Source organism: Cheilinus undulatus, linkage group 18 (assembly GCF_018320785.1).
Source record: "Cheilinus undulatus linkage group 18, ASM1832078v1, whole genome shotgun sequence".
Lineage (NCBI taxonomy): Eukaryota > Metazoa > Chordata > Actinopteri > Labriformes > Labridae > Cheilinus > Cheilinus undulatus.
This window is the reverse complement of record NC_054882.1, coordinates 43363140-43388235: the sequence shown is the minus strand read 5'-3', so window position 1 is coordinate 43388235 and position 25096 is coordinate 43363140. Positions and strand designations below refer to the sequence as shown.

Below are 25096 nucleotides of genomic sequence, written 5' to 3'. Positions count from 1 at the left end.
GCACAAAAATACAACAACTTGGTGCAGCAGATGCAAATAAAAACTCACAACAGAAGTGGGGCCGTTATTAGGGACGGACCTGCAAACCTGCTAACGGCTCCATTAGCAATAAATTTATGTACCACAACGCAAACTAACTGAAGACACGCTTGGATCGAGTAATTAAAGTAGGTAAACCCTGATCATTCGTCAGCTCCACTTCTTGCACATTTCATGTTGTAATCAATAAGTTTTAGAAGTAATTTTAACTGGAAAACAGCGCAGACAGCTACGTTTGTGCGTGATGTTAGCTGCCAGACGAATGAATGGACCCAATCAATTTGATTTAGATAGTTGTTTACATACATATTAAACTGTACAGGAGGTTACAGTTATTAAAAATCACGAAAAACACACTACAAATTACATACTGTGAGTACAGAAATTATTTTGAGTAGCGGTGTTGTACATAACTTTATTGCTAGCGGAGCCGTTAGCAAGCTATCAGGTCCGTCCCTAATAACGGCCCCACTTCCATTGTGTTGTGAGTTTTTATTTGCATCTGCTGCACCAAGTTGTTGTATTTTTGTGCTGTTGTGGAATCTGTTTGCCTCCACGCTGTGCCGAGTTTATGTATCCATGCGCGGCGCTGAGTGTTTGTATTCATGCGCTGCAGCAAGTTTTTGTATTTGTGTTGTGAACTTTTGTTTTTGTGTTTTTCTCAAATGTCGTCGTGTTTTTTCTTTTTGCAAAGTGTTTTGAATTTGCATTCGTGTGAGACTTCTTGGCCACCGTACATAAAGACATGGATGAGAGAGTTTGGTGTGGATCAACTTGACTGGCCTGCACAGAGTCCTGACCTCAACCCCATAGAACACCTTTGGGATGAATTAGAGCGGAGACTGAGAGCCAGGCCTTCTGGTCCAACATCAGTGTGTGACCTCACAAATGTTCTTCTGGATGAATGGTCAAAAATTCCCATAAACACACTCCTAAACCTTGTGGAAAGCCTTCCCAGAAGAGTTGAAGCCGTTATAGCTGCAAATGGTGGATGGTCAGATTAAACCCTCTGGATTAAGAATGGGATGTCACTGAAGTTCATATGAGAGTCAAGGCAGGTGAGCAAATACTTTTGGCTATAGAGTGTATACAGGTGATGCCTCCTAGAGCAGTAAAATAATCTGATAAAGCCTGATAAACCAGGAGTTAGAGGCTTATTTTGTCTATTTTTCTCCATTCATCTGGAGATTTACAGGATGAATATTAAATAGAGACTAATGAGTGAAGATGCTCATGTTCTATGCACCCTGTAAAACCTGGGATTCCTGCTTTCTACAGCTGAGATGCAGAAGAGCGGCACATACATTATGTTCTGACAGATTTACCAATGGTGCAGAGATACTATGGGGTTAAAGGTCAGACTAAATAGCATTTTAGTCTCCTTGACAAAAACCTCACTTAGTCTTGGTTTAGTCTTCTTCATGGACAAAAGGAGTTGCTGAGCGTATTTCACCATGGTTTTAGTTGACAAAATGAACGCTGGTATATTTTCACTATTCTAAGCAAAGCTGCTACCAACATTCAGTGTGCCAGAGCTGATCTTTGTCTCTGAGTTGTCGTCTCTTGCTCCACTCAGAAAAGAACCTTTGCTAAACTTCTGTCCTTTGTCTTTGTGTTTTCAGGTTAGTGAAGGAGGACGAGGTGAAAAAATGGAAAGAACAAGCTGATAAAATGAGAAAAGGTAAAAAGCACCAACATAGACTTTATTTAGGCTAAGATGAAGATGTAAGAATACATGCTAATGAACATACAGAGTGGTGTGTTTATTCCTTTTATTAAAGTCTAAGTGAACCCCCAGCTCAGCGCTAGCCCCGCCCACTTCAGGATGTGAACAAATGCACAGAAAGTGAGCAGTTCGGTACTGAGAGGATGGAGGAGAAAAGGACGTTTTTTTGTTGTTTTTATTAAAGGATGGGGTTTTCAGATGAAGCAGGAGTGACTCCACTTGCTAGAAAGTGACACTGACGCTGAGAAAGTGACTCAGAGGTGGAGGATTTTCCCCTCCAGAGTCCCCCTGAAGAAGGCTGTAGTGTGGTGGTGGACTGTGGTGGTCCTGAGCACTACTTGTTTGGAACGTTGGCTCCAGCACCGGCGTTACTAAAGCCGGAGCTCTCGGAGCCATTGAGTGGGAGTGATCTCTGAATGGATGGGAGTGGTCTCTGGATGGATGGGAGTGGTCTTTGGATGGATGGGAGTGGTCTCTGAGTGGATGGGAGTGGTCTTTGGATGGATGGGAGTGGTCTCTGAGTGGATGGGAGTGGTCTTTGGATGGATGGGAGTGGTCTCTGAGTGGATGGGAGTGGTCTCTGAATGGATGGGAGTGGTCTCTGAATGGATGGGAGTGGTCTCTGAGTGGATGGGAGTGGTCTCTGAATGGATGGGAGTGGTCTCTGGATGGATAGGAGTGGTCTCTGAATGGATGGGAGTGGTCTCTGAATGGATGGGAGTGGTCTCTGAGTGGATGGGAGTGGTCTCTGGATGGATAGGAGTGGTCTCTTTAGGATGGGAGTGGTCTCTGAACGGATAGGAGTGGTCTCTGAATGGATGGGAGTGGTCTCTGAATGGATGGGAGTGGTCGCTGAATGGATGGGAGTGGTCGCTGAATGGATGGGAGTGGTCGCTGAATGGATGGGAGTGGTCTCTGAATGGATGGGAGTGGTCTCTGAATGATAGGGAGTGGTCTGTGAATGGATGGGAGTGGTCTCTGAATGGATGGGAGTGGTCTCTGAATGGATGGGAGTGGTCTCTGAATGGATGGGAGTGGTCTCTGAATGGATGGGAGTGGTCTCTGAATGGATGGGAGTGGTCTCTGAATGGATGGGAGTGGTCTCTGAATGGATGGGAGTGGTCTCTGAATGGATGGGAGTGGTCTCTGAATGGATGGGAGTGGTCTCTGAATGGATGGGAGTGGTCTCTGAATGGATGGGAGTGGTCTCTGAGTGGATGGGAGTGGTCTCTGAATGGATGGGAGTGGTCTCTGAATGGATGGGAGTGGTCTCTGAGTGGATGGGAGTGGTCTCTGAGTGGTAAAGTCATTTAGAGGCTGTAACATTCTACCGTTTATACAGAGTTTGTATGTAACATTTAAAGCTACAGACTCTCACTTTTCCACGCTCCTTTCTCTGCAGAACAACAGAACTTACAGCAGCGTTATGAGAAGAAGGAGAGGGAGTGCGAGGCCAAGAACAAGGAGAAAGATGACCTGATGGCCATGCTGAACAAAATGAAAGAAAAACTGGAGCGGGAGACCAACGACCACAAGAGAGCAAAGCAGCAAGTGGCGGAGCTGTCTGCCCATCTACAGCAGCTCAGCTCGGTACGATCAGTGAGAAGAACATTTATCCATCCTTGTTAAATTAAAATAGTAATGTTTCACACTCTCCTGTCAGAGCTCCAGTGTTCCCGGTGGACCTCCTGTGCCCTCTGGTGGTTTGGCTCCTCCTGGTTCCGTCCCGTCCATCGTTTCTCCTCCACCTCCACCACCTCCTCCGCCTCCTCCTCCTCCTCCTCCAGGAGGCCCATCAGCTTTTGGCGTGGCTCCTTTTGCCCCACCCCCTCCTGCTCCTGGAGCTCCTCTAGGAAACACACCAAGAAAGAACATCCCTCGACCAGCGAACCCACTGAAGTCCTTCAACTGGAACAAACTGCCTGAGGTACCCTGAAAAAATATGTTTTAACTCCTGCAGCTACACCACTGTGCATGATAACAGTGTTTCACCATGCAGCTGCAGAACTACGACTGATGTTACCACACTTTCACAAACATCACACTCCGACAGCTTCTTTTAAAGGGCACTGAAGCTTCCTGAAGCTTCCTGAAGGTCGGAGATACTTGCTGTCTAACCTTCCATGTGAAACCAGCTTCATCATGAGCAGCTGCTTATCTCTCGACATCCGGGGCTTAATTTAACTAGTTCTGATCAGAACCCAATTAAAAAAATACCAAACTGTCCCTTTAATGTTAACCAGAATGACGGAACAGACAGATTTGTCTGGGCGGTGAGTTTGATTTTGTGCGTGTTTTATTACAGAACAAGATCGAAGGAACAATCTGGAAAGACGTGGATGACCTGAAGGTGTTTAAAGTTCTTGATCTGGAGGAGGTTCAGAGGATTTTCTCAGCTTACCAGAAACCACAAGTAATAAATCTCACACTGACACCAATCAGCATTCTCTTTAAAAACACTGCTGAGTATGTTTTTATGACTCCTGCCCCAAATAAAGATTACTTATCCCTGTACCTGTGTGTATGTAGGGCAGAATTCCTCTGCTGCAAGGCTTAGGGTTTAAGTGGAACTCAGACGACCTTTTCACCTTAAAGATGTGTTGAACTCCTGGCATTTTAAATTTGCAGAATGTCATGATGCCATTTGGGTCAAGTTTGGATTATTTTTCCACCCTGCTCCAGTTTTCAGGTAGATCAGAGTTTCGGATGTCCTCTTCATAGATTTCTGTAAATGTGAAACAGAAATGACACGACACGTGAATTTATACCTTACACATCTTTTTAAAGGTCTCATATTATGTAAAATCTACTTTTTAGGCTTTTCTAACAAAAAGGAGATAAGATAAGATAAGATAAGACTTTACTGATCCCAGAGGGGAAATTGTGGCATTGCAGCATCACAACAGGTGGTAAAATACAATCGAATAGAATTGAACAATATAAACCAAATAAAGTTAAATAAATAACTAAATTAGGGACAGTAGGTATGTACAGCCACAGTGAACAGAGTGACACCAGTTTGTGTGAAGTGACATGGTTGGCAGGAAGTTATTTACAGAGAAGTGTTGTGCCATGAACATGAAGTAGTACAAAGAGGTCGAGCAGAATGGTGTTTTACATGTGCAGTACTGAGCAAGATTATAAATGATACAAGATAAACAGAGAACGGCACAGTTGGTATTGTAGAATGAATATTCATATCAAGTCAGGGTGCAAAAAAGTAATGGTAGTATAATATAATGTAGAATATAAAATAATATGTTCAATACTATAATATAATACAACATTATAAATGCCACAATCATGGCATGGTGAATATGAACAGTTAGTGTCCAGTGAATATAGAATCAGTTCCAGTTTAAATGACAGAAATAACTAAAAAAGACCTCCACCATCAGCCCTATCTCCCAGTGGTACAGAATCCTTTAAAAAAATCCTGGATCCAGACGGTGATCTGGATCACTCCCAAAATCTAATCAGTCCTTCCTTATGCCATTTCTGAAACCTGGGGGCGGGGCTTACTCTCCACATGACATCATGAGGGGAAAATCTGAGAACGGCTTGTTTCAGCACTCATTTTCTGAAGGGGGAGAAAGAGAGGGAGAGCGAGGGGTTGAGGGAACAGAGTTTTCTGATTCTTGGGGGGACTGCTGACAGGGGCACATATTTTTGTTAGAAAAACCTGAAAAAGTATATTTTGCATAATATATGACCTTATGACCTTTAATTTTCTTTTATATTTGCACCAACAGAAGGAGACTGAGGATGATTTCTCCTTTGGAAAGAAAGCGAAGGAGCTGTCGGTGATTGACGGACGTCGAGCTCAGAACTGTAACGATTTCTCCTTTGGAAAGAAAGCGAAGGAGCTGTCGGTGATTGACGGACGTCGAGCTCAGAACTGTAACATCCTCCTGTCTCGGTAGGTGTGTGTGTGTGTGTGTGTGTGTGTGTGTGTAACATCCTCCTGTCTCAGTCAGTGTGTGTGTGTGTAACACCAACCCCTTAAACAAACACACACACCTATAGGCCCTCAAACAAACACACACACCTATAGACCCTCAAACAAACACACACACCTATAGACCCTCAAACAAACACACACACCTATAGACCCTCAAACAAACACACACACCTATAGACCCTCAAACGAACACACACCTATAGACCCTCAAACAAACACACAGCTGTAGGCCTTCAAACAAACACACACACCTATAGACCCTCAAACAAACACACACACCTGTAGGCCCTCAAACAAACACACACACCTATAGGCCCTCAAACAAACACACACACCTGTAGGCCCTCAAACAAACACACACACCTAAGTCTAAAACCCCAGACCTGCACAGCTCACATGGTGTCGCTAAGGGATCTCCTGATGCTTGTTCTGTCTTTATCAAACCATAAATGCATCCAAAAATGATGCAAGACGGCGCAAATTAAGTGCTCGAGTCGAGGTGCGACAGCCAAAACGCCGTTATCACAGCTATTACACTTTTAAGGAGGACTCTCTGGTTGAACCAATCAGGAAGCTAGGCTCTACAGTGCAACAGCTGGGTACAGTTCTTTCTCAGAATTTAGCAAGTTTTTGGTAAAAATGCATGATTTTGCTGTTCAGGCTTTTGATACCTGTTACAGTCTTTTATTTCAAAACAGTCACAAAAACACAGAGGCTTTCTGGGTAGAAAATAAAACACTTCAGACTTTTTGATAGTGCGTCTGTTTGTACCCATCTGTTACGCTGCCTAGCCTCGCTTCCTGGCCGGTAAAACCAGAGAGTCCTTCTGACAGGAGCAAAGCTACCACTACTACTGCTACGATCCTCATACAACTCAACCTCAAAAATACTGAAATATCCCTTTATTATAGCAACATGTGATGCTCTGAACTGAGATGGGCCACTGTCTGTTCTCTCCAGACTGTCACGTTTGGACTACTGTACCCAGGGCTAGTAGCCTGACAGCTGACGTTGCTACCTGCCGCCTCAGCTCTCTTGGTTGTGCAGGTAGACGGTAACTCAGTGTCAGCAGGAGCATCGGCTGTTGTTTTCAAGCAAGGGTGTCAAACTCAAGGCCTGGGGGCCAAATCCGGCCCGTGGTACAGTTACACCCGGCCCACAAGATCAGATCATACTCGTATTACAACTGGCCCTAAAATATGAGGTCTGCAGATTTCCTCCAGTATAAAAATGTAAACCTAACCTTGATGATATCAAATATCCTTAAGTCAAAAAGATGTAAATAAATATATAAAGAGTAAAAATAATTACGTCAGAAGAAATGTGGGAAATTCATTTGTGTTTTTATTTAAAATTTTAAATTTGCATAGCACAATTATGACTTCTATCTGTTATTTGGACTTTTATCTTATATTTTGACCTTTTACATTTATTATTTGGACTTTTAGCTAATATTTGGGCTTTTTAAATGTATTATTTTGATTTTTTTTAATCTCATATTATGATTTTATCACATCATTATTTTGACTTTTGTGTAATATTTTGGCCTTTTCTATTTATAATTGACTTTTTATCCCATAGTTTGACCTTCTAGGTGCACAGTTATACATTTCAAGTCATATTTTGGCTTTAAAAACATGATTGTGACTTTTTTTTTTATATGCACAGTGCTTAAAAAATTTATAGCCCCTCTGTCATATCTGTCTCAGAGACCATCCAGCATCATGAAGTGCTTTAATGCGGACTCTTTCATTTTCAGTCAGCTCTCCACGTTTTACCATTTTGAACAGGAATGAGGAATTTCAAACTGAATTCACCCAAATGTGAGCCGGCTCACTGGGCTTCTCTGAGAAGTCAGAAATGAATCAAGCATAACATTCAACCACTAAAACTCATTTTTCTGTTCAGGAATGACAGTAAATAACTATAATCTGACACATTCATCAGAAATATTAATGTGCTTTACTATTTTTTCAGTTTTTTTGTAAATCAGTAAATGTGAAAATTCATGGATAACAATAATAATTCTATTTTAGCATTAAAAATATCATCTGGGTTAAAGAGCTTCTACATATTGGTGTATTAACCATTGCAGAAACATCAAAATGATTTTGGTAATTACCAATGCTGTTAATTTAGGGCAGCTGTGGCAGAAACCTGACTGTGGTTAGGGTTAGGGTGCTCTAATACACTTAAGCACTGTATTTACCATTAAAAGCATTATCTTAACATCTAATTTCATGTTTTGACCTTTTGCACTAATAAGTTTTACTTTTTATCTCAGATTTTGAGCTTTTTAACATCGTTTTGACTTTTTAAATCTCAGAATCATGTATCATCAGTGCTTGTTTTTCCCCATAATGTATTACTGGTGAAAATGAGGTTAACAGTTTGGTTTAAAGGTGACCCTGTTAGGCCCTCAGGTTAGACCTTAATTCTGTGATTGAGTTTGACCCCCCTGTTTTAGAGTCATTACTGCTCCTGGTGAATTCTGGGTCACTTTGTCTGCTGTGTTAGCTGAAATGAACGCCTTCTGCTGTAACTTCTGCTGTAGCTCTTGACTGTCTGTGATGGTAGGATGTTTACTGATACGAGGCTTTATAGGCGACTGTATGTGGATAAGACGAGTGTCTATTTAGGCTGCCTACCCATGGGCGATGATTAGAAAAATGACCAGGCGTTCACATTCAGACAAACGTAGAGAAGGCTTGGCCTTTCCTATCCTCATGCTCCCACTGACCCTGAACGTCACACAGAGGCAGACATGTCTTTAAAAGGAGCTCACACTAAGAAATGAATGCATGAAGGAGCATCGTTTTCTAGAAGGTCAACATTTCTGTATAATAAATCCTTTTTTGGCGTGATTTTGGAATATTGTAATATTTTCAGAGAGAGGATTGTTTCTGTGAGCTGTAATCATCGAGATTAAAACAGAAACGGTCATGAAATATTTCACTGTGTAACAATAAATCAATAAGTCTACTCTATGGAAGTTTAACTCCTTGAATTAAATCTCAGAAACAAACTTTTCTGATCTCATCTTTCAGACTGAAGCTGACCAATGAGGAGATCCGACATGCCATCCTGAGCATGGATGAACAGGAGGATTTACCCAAAGACATGCTGGAGCAGGTACCGTAGATGAAAACACAAAGGGGAGAAGTCCATGCACACAGTGACTCACAGCGACGAGGAGCACAGCCACAAACTAGAAATACAAATATTCTAGCATGAAAGTCTTTCTGGCACCAAATTTACTTTTGCAGATTTGACCAAAGGATTTTCAGAGATGTTCATGTTCCTAATAAAAACAATGTCTGCTTTAGTCACAGTGTTGCAGATGAATAATCACCAAGGCTGTCCAGATTCATCCCACTAATGGGGAAATCAAAGTCCAGAATTAGTGCGTTATTTTTACACTTTATCACATGCTTTATTGTTCCTTTCAGCACTTTGATTCATTCTGCGTCTCTCTGCAGCCACAGAGATATAAAATCAGTCCACCACTGCTCCTAAATGTTAATTTAACTTTAAAAACCTCTCAGAAAGCTCAGTGGACCAGTCAGAAATGATCTGAGCTAGGGCTGGGCAATTAATCGAAAGTTAGCTTAAATCTCAATATGGCCTGCTGCTATTTTTAAATTGCAGATGGTGCACTTTTTCTTTCACCTGAAATTTGTGTCAAAATAGCAGTTTTAATTTTTTTTTTTTTGCAGCAGAGATGTTGTGCATTACAGATGACGCAATCAGGGATGTTTTAGAATAGTCTACAAAAATCAAACTTTTTTGTATGTTTTTCTTATTTAATATTTATATTTATATTTTTATAATATTTATAACTCACTTCAATGCATCAATTCCTATCCAATTTGCAATATGAGTGAAAATCATCACAATTAGATTTTTTCAAACTTGTTCGGCTCTAGTTTTAGCTGATATTGTGATGTTACAATATAGAAAAATTCATTTCTTGTGTTTGTTGGTTAAAAAAATAAATATAAGGAACTTAGGTCAAAACAAATCGCAATACTGGGGAAAAATCACAATTAGATTATTTTCCCTGATTTGAACCTTGTGTTATCAAACATGTGCCTTTTTTACTGCTTCCTTATTTTCCTGTGGTAAAGGACGTTCCTTTTTCCTGTGGTAAAGTCCGTGTCATAAGGCCGGTTTCCAAACAGGAAGTCAGTTAACTTCAGTTTAAGACCGTAAAAAAATGACACAAAAACAGGTTTGGTTGCAAAATAATGGCATTAATGCATTCAAAGGAATGTGATTAACAGCAACTAACTACAGAAATACCAGGATTAATGGGGATTAGAAGTTTAATCTTTGTCAGCACTTACAATCACAAGTTTATAAATCACAATATGAGAACATTAAAATGTATTCAGGTGCCGTGTTCTCACATGTAAAGTTTAGCAGAATTATGGGATGTTAGCCAGAAGTAAATTAAATGTCCTTTCTTATTTTCCATCATGGAGGTCAAACTGAGAATCTCTAACATTTCCTGTTGGTTTTGTGTTTGTGAAGCTGCTGAAGTTCGTTCCAGAGAAGAGCGACATCGAGCTTCTGGAGGAGCACAAACATGAGCTGGACCGGATGGCCAAGGCAGACCGCTTCCTCTACGACATGAGCAGGTACACGCCAACACACACACACACACACCCCCACCCCCACACACACGCCTTCATATTGACACACACAACTTTATACAGACACACACACACCTTCACACACACACACAAGAGCTACTGGAGCAGCTGGACGATGATCTGGAAAGAGTTTGGGTAAACAACCATCATCATTCTCATGCAGCCGTTGGTCGTTTCCCATTAAACAAATAAAAGGTTAGTGAAGAGTAGCCTGTTTAATATGTGTTTAGAGAAGTATGACGCTCACTCAGCCCTGACATCTGTCCAGAAAAAAATAAAATAAAAACTAAACTGAAATCAAACACAGAAAGTGAAAATGAAATAAAAATAAAAACTCATAATAAATCCAAATCAATTATAACCTTGTTCTGACAATCTCCTTTCTAAACCCCAGCGTCTGTTGAGAAGGTTAAATCCAGATCCTGAAGCAAATTTGAATGAAAAATCTGCAGATTTGACCTTAGACACTTCAAAAACACGACAGTAAAGAAACAGGATGAAACAAAGGTGTTTAAAAAACACATCATTAGAGGACCAGCATGCATACGTTTATTTTAAGTTTATTGTCCCATGAAATTGGGAAAAATTGGTAATTTCTTGAGGAATCAGCGTATTTTCTTGGGATAAGCAGCTCTGTCATTCTAGAAAAAGATCTAAATATCTGAAACCTCCAGAATAAAGCCTGGGGACTCCTTAATTTTTCATCATCATGGAAAAATGTACTAAATGAATGGATGTGTTTCCACTCACTTCTCCCATACAGCATAAATGTTTTACCACATTATTTGATTCCAGACATTCACAACCTACTGAAAAGAGCATTGTGACCCTGCTGATCTAGATCAGAGACCCCCTGATCTAGATCAGAATGAAGTTGATCTGAAAATCCCTGTTTTCTATCCAGGATCAGTCGACTCTTGTCCTGGATTTTAAAGAAACACTGAAGTGGATCAACATGATCCACATATGGACTTAAAGACATCTTAATCCAGATCTCCTGTGCTTTCCACAGGCTGCATACTTTGCCCACAGCTGGATCCAGACTGATGCTAAAATTATTAAACAGTGATTCTTATCAGATAACATAATGATCCATGTCTTCCTGCTGCTGTGTCCCATTTCTGCTCCCAGTTTACTGTCTTGTCTGTTTCTGTCCTCCAGCATCAACCACTACCAGCAAAGACTCCAGTCCCTCTACTTCAAGAAGAAGTTTACAGAACGAGTGGAGGAGGTCAAACCCAAGATTAAAGGTTTGTGATGGATAGATAGTTTATTGTCCTTTCATAGTAACAGTGACAGTCTCCTCTGTAGCAGCGAACACTTTCTAAGCAGTGGTTAGAAATCTGCAGCCTTATGTCGTCCATCCCGCTGGCGAGGAAGCGGGCACCTGCGAGAAAAAAGCTTGGTACGACATTTGTGTGGGGTCGCTGTTAGCCGAGCCTGCAGCCCGGCTCTTTTGCCCCGCTACGCCTTCTAGCAAAACACCGTCTCTGCCTCCTCTCCACTCGGCTGTAGGGGTCATGCTGCCTCCACGTCCTCCTCCTTCAGTCTCGGAGCGCCCGCTCTCCAGATAATCTCTGCTGGGAAAGATGCAAACCCTGCAGGCACGCTTCCCTTGCAGTAGTCAGAAGCAGTCTGTTATTCACAGAGGGTCAGTTCTGGTGTGAGTGCAGGGCTTTGTTTCACTGCTACCTCAGTAGGTAGCATTCAGTAGTCTCCTGCTGATCAAGCAGTGTTCTGTGGCAGTTACTGGCATTGGCATTTTTTAATGGAACGTGGGGAAGGCCCATTTTCTGAGCTTTTCAGGGGCACGGCCATTTCTTTGGGCAGGCCTGGGGGCTAGAGAGGTTCCTAGGGGGTTAATTTCCCATCTGATTAAACACACAGTGAAACTTGTTCAGCTGACTAGTCTAAACGCGTATAAATACATTTGCAAACCAACTTCACGCTGTAAACTGTCACACCTTAACAATGCAAAGTCGGTTTGCAGAATGTGGCTAATGTTAGCAGTGCTAGCACTGTTGGCATTGGATCCTTGTTCCATGTTGACATCCTGATCCCTGAGCTGATTATCGATCACTGCTTTAGTGATCTGTGAGTATAATCTGACAGCCTGCCGCTCATTCTGCAGTCAAACAAGGGTGTGGCTCTCCAGGTTGGTAGATGTGGATCTCTGTGCCTGTCAAATGTTAAATATTTCTGTATGTCCCTGTGTTCCAGCTCTGAGTCTGGCGTCTCAGGAGGTTCTTCAGAGTCAGACTCTCCGTCAGCTCCTAGAGGTCGTTCTGGCGTTAGGAAACTTTATGAACAAAGGACAACGAGGAAACGCCTACGGGTTTAAAGTGTCCAGTCTCAACAAGATAGCTGACACCAAGTCTAGCACTGACAAGTACGGCCTCCTGCACCACTCCAGGATCAGCCATGTCTGCTAACGTTCTGATAAATGATTGCTGATTCCTCCTGTCTGCTTTGGTTGTAGACACATTACTCTGCTGCACTACATGATCACTGTCCTGGAGAAGAAATATCCAAAGGTGGCGGTGTTTGGTGAGGAGCTGCAGAATGTGCCGGAAGCTGCTAAAGTCAAGTGAGAACACACACTCACACACTTTTAGTTAAGTGATACAAGAAGAACACGTCTGACTCAATGACAGTTTTGGTTTTTCTGCAGATTAATAATTTAAACAAAAATGATGATAGTCAGCTCAGGTTCAGAATTTAGTTTCAAGGCAGAAGAAGGAAATTAAGTTCCTCTTTCCTGACGAATACCAGGAATCAAGTCAAGTATTCATCCATGCATCCATCCATCCATCCATCCATCCATCCTAATACTTCTTAACAACTTACCTAAAATCCAAACTGTCATCTTTGTTCCATTATTTTAAATCTACTTTTAAACTTTTAGCAGCAGTTTCACCAAAGAGTGATCAAACCAGATGATTGGATATTGAGAGCAGCAGCTCTCAGCAGGGCTAACCTTGAGAACCTCTGCCCTCTCCTAATGACAAACAGGTTTGCACATGTTTGCTCATTTTAAACCAGCCAGCTAACACAAACCATGACACACTAAGGAGACAGGCATTTTAAAAACTCACTGTCTAGGATGTTGCACTGTTTCCATGCACAGAGTCATGACCCATTTAAAAGGGGTCCATAATCCATCCTGAGAACCAGCAGCCTGGTGGGTAGCCCCGTGTACAGAGGCTGATGGCCAGGGTCCTGATCCCAGGACTCCCAACATGTTTCCACTCTCTCTCTCTCTTTATCAACTGTCCTGTCAGAATAAAGGCATAGAAGCTGGAAAATAACATCTTTAAAAGAAAGGTAATATTAACAATAACATCTTTATTTTTCCCTTCAGCATGACGGAGCTGGAGAAGGACATGGGCAACCTTCGTTCTGGTCTGAAGAGTGTTGAGACGGTGAGTGATAATAAGAAATACCGAGTTATTTTATGTTTATTTATTTATTATTTTTACTTTTATATCTCTTCCCAGTCCTCTTCAGATATTTACCCTAAATGTTTGAGCTTTTCTTTTGCTTCATAATTTTCATTGTTTTTATTACTGTTATGTTTTGTGTCTATCTGCTTGTTTTTCTTACAAACACCAACTTTAAAATCTCAGATGGTTCACTGAGGACCTAACTTAGATACCTGACACAACTTTAAGCCTTATTTTACCCTGATCTACCAGGCCGGCTGACTTTACTTTGGATGGTTAGGTTACTTTTTAAATGCATGTCAACAAATAAAGATCTTTCCTCATTTCAAGAAAAATGGCAGAAGATCTCAGAATCCACGTGAACATTGCACTCTTGTTTTGTCTTTTTTACTAGTGAAATATGAGTGTCGTCCTCCAGAACGTGGATTTGTGCCGCCCTCTTTTAAACTGTGTTATATTTGTGTGCATGGGCTAAGCCAGTCAAACTCAACATGCGGCTCTTCTGTGATTATTTGTGGCTCTTTCATTCTTAATTTTAAATATTATTCCCCAGAAAACCAAAAGGGAAACTTTTTTGCCCTTTTTCACGATGTTTTGCCACTTTTCGCCCATTAGAGCTACCTGTTGCCATTAAATACTACTTGTTTCTACATTTTGCCTATTTTTGCCACTAATTTTTTCCCCATTTTTCCCATTTTTCACAGTTTTTTACCCATCAGAGCTACCTTTTACCATAAAATACTACTTGTTTCCTATTTTATTTCCCATTTTTGCCACTTCTTTTTGCCCTGTTTTACCACTTTTCACCCATTTGTTGCCATTAAATAGCACTTTACCTCATTTTATGCCCATTTTTGCTACTTTAACTGCTTTTTGCCACTTTTTTGTCAATTTCCACTCATTTTTTGCCACATTTTTGTTCCTTTTGGACAATTATTGCTCCCTGTAACTCATTTTTTTGTCAATTCTCTCCCATTTTTGCTGTTTTCCAACCCTTCTTCCACTTTTTCTCCCATTTTCGCCCCTTTTTGCCTTTGTTTGCTTATTTTTTTTACCGTTTTTCCCACCTTTGATTTATCTTTAATGCTACTTAAGCGGTTTTTGCCACTTGAAACCTCTTAGATTGCGGCTCTTGCAGAGGTTTTTTCAACAGTTTGGCTCTTTGGTTGAGTAACGCTGGGCTAAGTCCTCTGTTGATAATCTCCACTAATGTAAAGCATAACTCATCAAAAGTTTGGTTGTGCCTGCTGCATGTTTTCTTAAATTAAGAGTTGATCCCTCCAGGCTTCTGTAGAGGTTCAATGTTAGGATAATAGGAGTTTATCATGTGCATCTGAACACAGTGTCTTTGTATGTGACACTCAGGAGCTTCAGTACCAGCAGGCGAAGTCCTCTGAGGGTCCTTCTGACAAATTTGTCCCTGTGGTCAGTCAGTTCATCACCGTGGCCTCCTTCAGCTTCTCTGAGGTCGAGGAGTCACTCAGCGAGGCCAAAGACGTGGTGAGTGGACGACAGTTCATCCTCTGCTTCAGTTCCTAAACATCTGACCTCTCTGTCATTTAAAGGTCAAGTATTATGCAAAAATCTCTTTTTCTGGTTTTGTTAGCAAAAATATGTGCTCTTGTCCACAATCCCCCCAAGAATCAGAGACACCCCCCCCCCCCTTAGCCCCGCCCTGAGTTTTGGTTTGCCCTCCCTACTTGGAAGAAAGTTTCGCCCTCTCAGCTGAGAGGAGGATCAGGAGAGCCACATCCAATATGCCACATCTATTTCCTGAGAGAGGCGGGGTCAGGGGTGGAGTCAGACAGCTCATTGACATTTAAAGCCACAGACAGAAACAGCTGGTTCTGAGCAGGGCTGAAACAGAGGTTTTTAGACATGCAGACATCAATACTGGAGTGTTTTTACAGAAGCAAACTTCACAGGCTGAGACTGATATAAACTCGTCTTAAAGGGTCAAATATGTGACCTTTAAAGATTAACTAAACTCCAGAGTTTTAGCTGAGCTTCATCTACCCTGGAATCTCAAAAAAAGCCTTTCAAAACACAGAAGCTTTCTACGTGAAAATAAAAGGCTTATAAATGTTTAGTTTAGGAACATTTTAGCATCATTGTTTTGGTCCATTTTTACCTTAGACTTCCTAAAACATGCAGGACAACTGTAGCTGTCTGTAGCTGTGTAGTCCGGCTTCGTTGCCTGTAAAGAAAGAAAAGTAAATCACTAAATCATCTCCTTGAACGTTTCTGTTTCTGACTAAAGTTTGAGAAAGCACTGAGACACTTCGGAGAGGTTTCCAACCTGCAGCCAGACGAGTTCTTTGGCATCTTTGACTCGTTCCTCACAGCGTTCTCCGAGGCCAAACAGGACAACGAGAACATGGCCCGACGCAAGGAGGAGGAGGAGAGACGGGCGCTCCTGGAGGCACAGGTTTGAAGTCTTTGTTAGCACCTTTTAACCGTGGGTTGTTTGAAAGGGTCTCTTTTTTAACCAGGCGTCTGCTGAGTGAAGAAAATGTTTGCTCTCGTTCTGCAGCTGAAGAAAGACCGGGAGCAGAAAGCGAAGAAAGCCCGAGCTAACGAAGAGGAGGGGGGAGAGTTCGATGACCTGGTGTCGGCTCTGCGCTCTGGAGAAGTGTTCGATAAAGATCTGACCACCATGAACCGAAGGAAACAACGGAAACACCACTTATATGACAGCGGCCGGGAGAGACCAGTAACTAAACTGGACCAGTGACAGACCAGTACCTAAACTGGACCAGTAACAGACCAGTACCTAAACTGGACCAGTAACAGACCAGTAACTAAACTGGACCAGTAACAGGACTCTGCTGGACTAAGGAGACTGTTAAGGCATCGCTGAATACGTGAATACCTCAAAGAGAACGTGGCGTGGAGTTACTGTCATTCAGACCCACATTCTGGTTCATGGTCACAGTTATACTACGGTACTGTGGTAGAAATAACACTTAAAACAGAAGAGTTAGAGCTCCCCCTGCTGGCTGCAGCATAGGTAGTGAGCCACGCCCCATGGGCCTAACTATAACATCAAAACGTCCAATGAATATTAATGACATAGTTTCTGTATTTCTAGTTCTCATTCAGTCTCTATTCACAGATTCTGTACAAACATGTCGGGTTCGGTTACGCCGCGTCCTAACGCTTTGTGCTGATGCAGCTAAAAAAAAATAGATGTGAATATTATAAATCACAACTATCTCCACTTTTTAAAAAAGTTCACAAACAGGAGGAGTAGGCCAACTGATTCATTTCTAAGATTTCTTTTTTAATCTTAGAGAAAGTCATAATTCTGAGATTAAGTCATAACTGACATTTATTTCCCTTATATATTTTTTATTTTTTCAAATTTTCACCTTTAAGAATTCTGATTTTAATCCCAGAATTCTGACTTTTTTCTTCTCATAGTTCTGAGTTTGATATCAGAATTCTGACCATAATCTCAGATTTATGATTTCAAACACAGAAGAAAGACTTTTTCTCAGAATTTTGGCTCTAATCTCAGGATTTTGATCTTTTCTGAAATTCTGAATTTTATCCCAGAATTCTGACTTTTTATTCTTAGGAATCTGAGTTTGATATCAGTTAATCTCAGAAGTCAGATTTTTTCTCAGTATTCTAACTAATCCATGAATTCTGACTTTCATTCAAGAATTTTGATGTTAATCCCAAAATTCAGGAACTTTTTTTTCCAGGTTTGGAAAATAGATTCTTAGAGAAAATAAGTTTCCACTGGCCCTAATCTGTTTGGATTTTAAAGTCTGATTCTGAAGTGAGAATTCTGACTTTAATCCCAGAAATTCACTTTAATCCCGGAATCCGGACTTTTTCCCAGAATGAAAAAAGAAAAATAGTTTTATTGGCCCTAATCTTTTTCCGTACTAACAAAAATCAGGCGCTCCTGAAGCCTGCTCATCTCCCTCTCTCTTGTTCCTCACCCAGCGAGCAACAGAGAGAGAAACAGGGAAACAGCAGAGAAAGAAAAAAGCCTCTTACTTCCTTCGTTGGCTGTCAGAACGCCACTGCAGGAGTCAGTGTAACCGTGCCGCCCACATCCACAGCCGCCGTTTTCTGCCCTGGCAGCCCCTGCGGCCTCAGGTTTAGTTATTTCAGACTGTAGCGCTGGTCACGGCTTCATCTGCAGCACGTCTGTGGTTCAGAACAGACAGGAACATTATAAATAGAGAGATTTATTTCCCCTGTTTTAGCAGAAATAACCCCACATCAGTAGAAAATGTTTGCAAAGCCCCAGTCTAATAAAGCTGTGTACAGCAGTGGTTCTCAACCTTGGGGTCAGGACCCCATTGGGGGTCACGAGACACTGAGAGGGGGTCTCCAGATTCCCTAAATATAAAAAAAGAATATTTTTTTAAATTACACTGTTGCCACTTTCCACCAATTGTAACTAATTTTCATCAATTTCATCAATTTTAACTCATTTTTGCCATTTAACACCTATTTTTGTCATTTTTGCCACTTTAGAATAATGTCGCCTCTGTTGACCCGTTATTAACCTTTTTTACCACTTTTTTTTTCCAACCAATTTTTCCCATTTTACCCACACTTCTCTATCTGATATGCCAGTTTTTGCTAGTTTCACCAATTTCTGCAAATATCTATTTTCTCTTTCACAGTTAACACTTTTCTGCCAGTTTATATCTTTTTTTATTCCGTTCAGTTTTTTCTCCAAATTTCCACACATTTTTGCCAATTTAAAGCCATTTCAGCCTCTTTTGAACTCCCTTTTACCACTATTTAGTCCATTTTTTCCACTTTAACCCATTTTTGCCATTATTATGTCATTGTTGCTACTTCTAACCCATTTCTGCTTCTTTTAAAATCCAATTTCACCATTTTTCCACCTTTTTTGCCATTTTAACCCATTTTAATTCTTTTTTTTTGCCAACAAAAGGGATTCACATTTTAAGAGGTCTATTTACTACATAAATGATTAGAAAGATATTTGTTTCTTTGATGAGTGGTTATGTTATCAGGTTAGATATTAATTATGGTTTTCACATCTTAACTTTATAACGGACCAGGGTTTTGCTGACCTCTCCCAGTTTGGCTGGGCACCAGAAAGCTCTCCCATTTAACCCCTTATGGACGGCCTTGTCTGCAGATGACGGTCTTGAAAGTGCATGGCCGTGTTGATCCACCTGCAGGTCCAGTGGGGGTCCCCGGTCTGTGGCACCTTTATTTCAGGGGTCGCAGGCTGAAAAGGTTGAGGACCCCTGGTGTACAGGATTTTCTTATTCTCAGCCAGTTCTACACTGAATCAAGGCTCTTGCAGGGAGATTTGTTGAGGTAAAGCTGATGAAGAGAGGGCTGTGACAGCAGGGAGACGCAGCCAACATGCAGCACACACACTTAGCATCAAGGCAGCTAAGGTGCAGGATGGAGCGGACACACGCCACAGACGCCTGCAGAGAAATATGCACCCAGTCTGAAACACTAGAGCGCCTCTCAGTGGTGTTTCTGGTTCTGGCCTTGGTAGTAATCATAGTTCTGTTCATAAACAGCTCTGTGTGCTATTACTCTGCTCTGTTCAACATAATAAACCACCTAGAATCAAGATTACATGGGAGAAAGTAAAAAGACAGAGCAGCATTTAAGGTCACATTTGGTTGAATAGGTTTATTACAGCCAGGACAAAAAGACTCACGTCAGTACAGCGATGGAATATTTATATGAAAAAGTTTACTGGACCAGAGAAAAATGAATATTTTTGATGCCACAACACATTTAAACAAGCTTTCAGGTAAATCACAATTAGATACAGGTGTTCTTATGTTACTTGATTAAAACTGCCCATTTTATTCACATTTACTTCATTTAAAATATTATATATTAAAATATTTTCTTTTTCATCAACAAGAAAATGTCTGAAGACAGAATAAATGAAATAACTAAAGACAAACGTCTGTACATGAACGGTTCTCTCTGTATTTATCAGAAGTCATCAGAGTTCATCTAAATCTGCTCTCATGGTAAAAATGTTCTCCTGAAGGCTGGTCTGCACAAAACAACCCAAACTCTACCTGACCGTGAGTGATACGTGGATGTAGAGATTCAACAGTGTTTGTTTATGTGTAAATGTTGTTGTCATTGGTGAAAGCAGACCCTTTAGCTTCTGAACTTTAAATGATTTTTATGGTTTAAAAAATGAACATTCCTTTTGTGACACATTCTGTTTTCTTGTAAATTATTACAAAAGTTAACAAAACAAACATCTGCCCTCTGAATGTGTTTGATGATTTCATTTTACCTCGTTAAATATGCGTTTTTACATGTTTGTACACCAGTGGTTTAATCACTACGGAGGCCCTGTGGGGTCATGGGCCTGGTAACAAAAACTGTTTCAGGTTCATGGAGCACTGCTTGGTTTCTGGTGCACATCACAAACGATTATTTTAAACCTCATCCAGCCCACGTCCCGTCCAGGCAGGGCCGGCTCTAGCTGTTTGGCACCCTGCGGATACTCGTCCAGTTGTTGACCCTTACCCTGACCTTCTGGCCACATCTCCTAGCAGCTGCTGCCACAGTGGAGGACTTGAACTCAGACTCCAAGTCCCCAACATCTCCCTGGATGCACACGAAGCTCTCCTGAAGGTAGGCGTTGGAGAAATGGCTCATAAGGGTCTCTGCCAGTCCTTCCAAGTTCACCCTCCCTGACCATCTGATGGTGATCAGCTGAGAGCTCCAGTCCAACACAGAGCTGCAGATCTGATGAAAGCTCAACAGGGTCAGTCATGGTTCTTTGTTCTGTGCAGTCTGGTACCAGGAACCTAAACCAGCAGGTCAGAGCACCTGAGCACCGTTACCTGCCGCCTAGCCTGCAGTGGACCCTCCTCTCCAGTGTTCAACCCTGCAGGTGGGGGGCCCACAGGGTGGGCTATCTCTTCAGTCTGGACCAGACCAAGACCACGGAGGGAAGCTCTCTGCTCTGGTTTGACATTTAAAATAGATGATAAAAACAGAGACGATTTTGCTTTTTTCTCTTCAGGGAAAGTCTGAAGTGGGCGGAGTCAGCTCTGAGCGGGGGGGTTTACCTACACTTTAGGGGTGGAAAGTAACTAATTACATTTACTCAGATTAGTGTAACTGAGTATTTTTTGTGTATCTTTTTGATTCGTTTTTAAAATCTTAATCTTTTCTCAAGTATATTTAAATGAAGTATTGTTGTATTAAAAGCATCGAGTGCTGAGTAAAAAAATCCAAAAAGATCCAAGCTTCCTGCCAACAACATCAAACCTCCAGTGGTTTGGCTTTCACAACAGCCCGGGGCGTAGCGAGGGATTCTGGGCCCCCACAGGACCCCCTTTAACCGGAACGCCAAGCAACAAACGCTGCATCATTTTCACAGATATCTCTGCATTCTAACATATTTTTGAACCATGATTTCCTCGTTTATGAGCAATATTTTACTGTGGGTAAAATTTATTTACTAGCATTATTTTGCTGTGCTGGACGTTTTTAAGGGAGGAGCAGGCCCCCCAGTATTTTATTTTACTCTGATATAAATTTCAGTCTGTTGACAGATTCAGTTATTGCTTTTTTTTCAATAATGAAACTAAGAAAAAAAAAGTACTTTTCATTGCAGACTTCTCCAGGGCCCCTCTCTACTGAGGGCCCGGGTCATCGGTACCTGCCCCCCCCCCCCCCCACCCCCCGCAGTCAGTAGATGTATATGGTGAGAGGAAGGCTCCATATTTCATCCTTAAACAGCTGCAGCTTTGTACTTCAGCTGAGGTCAAACCTTACTGAAATCAGAGCCCTACCGATTGATCAGGCCGATTATAGCGTACCACAGATTAATCAGCATCAGCCAATATGTAGCCGATATATTAACCCTTACAGCTCACACGGCATAGATCCCTTTATAAATCACTTGGTAACGTTTGAACCGTAAGTCGTGGGCACTAACTTCTTTCTTTCCTATGAAAGCGCTCCGTTGTGCCTTTCTACTCATGTCTTCTAAGCATTCGTAGCTCTAAAAGAACATTTTCTAGTGAGCCCAGAACTTGGCCGACTTTCCAGAGTCTCTGAGAACAGTGTTGTCCTTCACAACAATACGTGACACAGTTTATAAAAACGATAACTTTTAAACCGTGAGTCATAGAAACGTACCCTGTCTTCTTCTGAAAGCTGACCATGTTGCCGTTCGTTTGCTACCATCGATGTCTCCGTAGCTCTAAAGGACGCCGTTGTAGCAAGCCCAGAACTTTGGTGACTTTTCGGGGTCTTTGGAGATTAAATCCACAGCATTACATCCCATAATAAGCGTCTTTTTATCCATTTTTGATCCATTTTCGATCATGTACTTTGACTTTCCTCAGTGGGCAGCCATATTTGTTTGGCATGCAAAGCATTATGGGAGTGTTAGTCGACCAGCTGCGTCTCTACTCCTTAGAGGGGTAGAGACTCAGGAGTCGAGAATCAACGATGATAAATGCAACTGTTAATTCCCATGTCCACCATCATCTAATAAAAGACTGTTATACAGCGTTTTAACGTCGTCTAAGCTGCATCTTTGTGAAATAAACAAAGATAATATTAATACAAAAATCTATGTTCCTGTACAGCATATATCCTGGTATATAAATGTTCTTATTTCATATACCAGCTGATATATCGGATATTGCTTTTTTTTTTTTTGAGCCCCCAGTATCGGCATCGGCCCCAGAAATCCCATATCTGTTGGGCTCTAATAGAAATAACCTGGTTGGAGGTCCATATTTACCTGGATGCATCCGAGGACTTCACACCGGAAGTCAGAAAATCACCGCCATATCTAAAACCGGAAGTCACTTGAACTGAACGTCTTCTTCGTTGTTTTCTCCGTGTCGCCGCCATGTTAATAAATAAAATGAGGAATTACAAGTAGATGAAAAATATGTGAGTTCTTGGGTTAACAAGCACAGCGATAACGTAACATTAGTTTTAATGAATCAATTTATGATCCAAATTCACCCATCACTGAGCTCATGGCTGGACGTCGGCGTCGCCGCCATGTTGCCAGAGGCATTTAGAACAGTAGAGAAGGACTGTGCACGAGACGAGACTACATGGATTTTAATGAATCATTTCTAATAAATAATCCATGTTAGAATAATAACTGACAGTGAAACATAAAAGCAGCTTTTCTTGTATTTTCTCAGTTAAATGAAAAGATGTACTCCATGATTTAAAATAAAATAATTTTAAGTATAATACAGTTTCATATTTTTATATTTCCATATTTATATAAATATCAGCATACGAGATCAGCAGTAAAATTAGACTGGAAAATATCAGAAATGATCATTTTTATAAAACTGATGTGGTTTCTTCTTCCTAATGACTTTTCTATGATACAGCACCATCTGTGTTGTTCTCCACCTTAAAGCCAATCATTTTTTCTGAATGTAGACGCAACAATCAAACCAGAAATCAATCTCCTCTGCAGCTCTGGTTCTTCGAACCGTGGTTGTTCTCTGGAACGAGGCCTGGCCCTTTGTTAACTCTGCTTCAGTGGAGGTGGTGGTGGGGGGGTCTATGAAGGTAATCCTGGAGCTTTTATCAGTCCTGAGCCAGAGAGAGAGTCGGCCACAGGAGTCAGCTCAGACCACAAAGAGACGAGAAGACGCTCTGAAAGACAGCGGCTAAATAACTTTGAACATTTCAGCGCTTTAGGATGAAGGTTTCTGTGCTGAAAATTCATTGATTACACACATTGATCCTATAATCACAGTGAACGATTTCCCAGGCAGAGCTGGCGTTAATACAATCATGCCAACGAAGCATTGTGGTTCCTAAGCTCTTCACTGTTTGTCCTGTAAATCCAGAGGTTTTCTTTTTGAGAGTATTTGCAGGGAGAGTGAGGGAAATGTACTTCTGAGTGTTTAAAGCTCGAACTTTAACGTAAATACGTCTACATGATCACCCTGGTGATGTGTAGATGTGTGTGCACAGAGACTTCTCCATGTTTCCTCAGAGCAGCGTGTCCTGGATTTAAAGTTAGGGATGTAAAACCACTGCGTTACATTCCTCATCAGTGTAGTCGCTCCTTCATCATCAGCTATTATTAACTTCTGCAGAGGTGAAGAACTTTCTGGTTCTGCCAGATTAATGAAAAGGTAGTCAGCACATGAATAATTCAGCTCCGTCCTCTTGGTTCATTGCTGAACTATGTTTGGACTGATATCCACTTAACCCTTTCTCCACCTCCTTTACTCGGCACAAACTAGATCGTTGGGACATTTTCTGTGTTTGCAGAGCAGAGTGTTTGCTGCAGAGCATAAAGATATGAATAACTTAGCAGTAGAGCAGAAATAAAAGCCATAAGAGGAGGACAGAACCTTTATGGAAATACTTCAGCGTTTTGTGCAGCTCTGTGATTTTTTTACTGACGATGCAGATTTCAATTCTGCAGGATAGTTCAACCTAACTTTGGAAGATCTGTCAGAAAGTTTACAGCTCAGTCATCTTTTCCCAGCAGGCCTAGCACCAGAGCGATGATACAGTAATGATACAGCATACCTGTATGTAAAACAGAACGCAGTGATTTCCACATCTCATTGAGTCATATTTCATTCACCATAGAACATATCAGACATTTTACCATTTCATAAAAAAAATACTGGCTCATTTAGAATTTGATAGCAGCGGCTCATCTCAAAAAAGTTGGGACAGCCAGAAAAGAAAGTGGTACCACCGAAAAACAGCTGGAGGAGCCTTTTGTGACTAATCTCACAGCTATAATTGGTGGCATGCTGGCTGGATGTTTGATTTGAACACTACACTGATGCTCCACTTGTCCTTGACCTCCCAAGACTTCTTCAGTGTTCTCACTCGAAACTGGTGCCATAAAAATCAAATATCTACAGACTTCCTCCCAGCTCTGTCCCCTATTACATCGCTCTTATAAACACAGAAGTTCAGTCTGCTGATTCATCTTAACCCTCAGGACCTCAGGATTCTGATGAAGTCCAGTACTACCGGCTCACAGACTCACAGAAACAGAAACTAACCCTTTAGTGTGGGGAGCACACATGACAGCGTCAGACTCATGGTGTGTGCTTCCTGCCTTCACCAGCAAATAGTCCAAAAACCAGAACAAATCCTGGTATCAGATGAAGGAGAGAGCTCAACAAACAAAACTACTCAACCTCATTTAGTCCCTGATGGTCCTTTTTTATCCTATGAGCTACAATTTAAAGCCCACCAAGAGGAGGAATCTTCACAAGGCCCAATTCTTTTCCATTCGTTCAGACCT

At 41.5% G+C, this 25096-nt stretch overlaps 1 protein-coding gene across 1 annotated transcript in view; it reads left to right on the top strand.

The window, feature by feature from the left end:
- LOC121526331 (disheveled-associated activator of morphogenesis 1-like) overlaps positions 1 to 17075 on the top strand; it is a 48489-nt gene extending 31414 nt beyond the window's left edge. Inside the window, exons 13-26 of the mRNA XM_041812874.1 lie at positions 1662 to 1720; positions 3168 to 3355; positions 3429 to 3692; positions 4071 to 4178; positions 5518 to 5684; positions 8774 to 8858; positions 10260 to 10366; positions 11543 to 11631; positions 12602 to 12770; positions 12861 to 12968; positions 13743 to 13803; positions 15190 to 15324; positions 16085 to 16252; positions 16358 to 17075. Of these exons, the coding sequence (XP_041668808.1) occupies positions 1662 to 1720; positions 3168 to 3355; positions 3429 to 3692; positions 4071 to 4178; positions 5518 to 5684; positions 8774 to 8858; positions 10260 to 10366; positions 11543 to 11631; positions 12602 to 12770; positions 12861 to 12968; positions 13743 to 13803; positions 15190 to 15324; positions 16085 to 16252; positions 16358 to 16558 (1909 nt within the window). The 3' untranslated portion in view covers positions 16559 to 17075. The remainder of the gene's footprint in view (positions 1 to 1661; positions 1721 to 3167; positions 3356 to 3428; positions 3693 to 4070; positions 4179 to 5517; positions 5685 to 8773; positions 8859 to 10259; positions 10367 to 11542; positions 11632 to 12601; positions 12771 to 12860; positions 12969 to 13742; positions 13804 to 15189; positions 15325 to 16084; positions 16253 to 16357) is intronic.
- The last annotated feature ends 8021 nt before the right edge of the window (positions 17076 to 25096 follow it).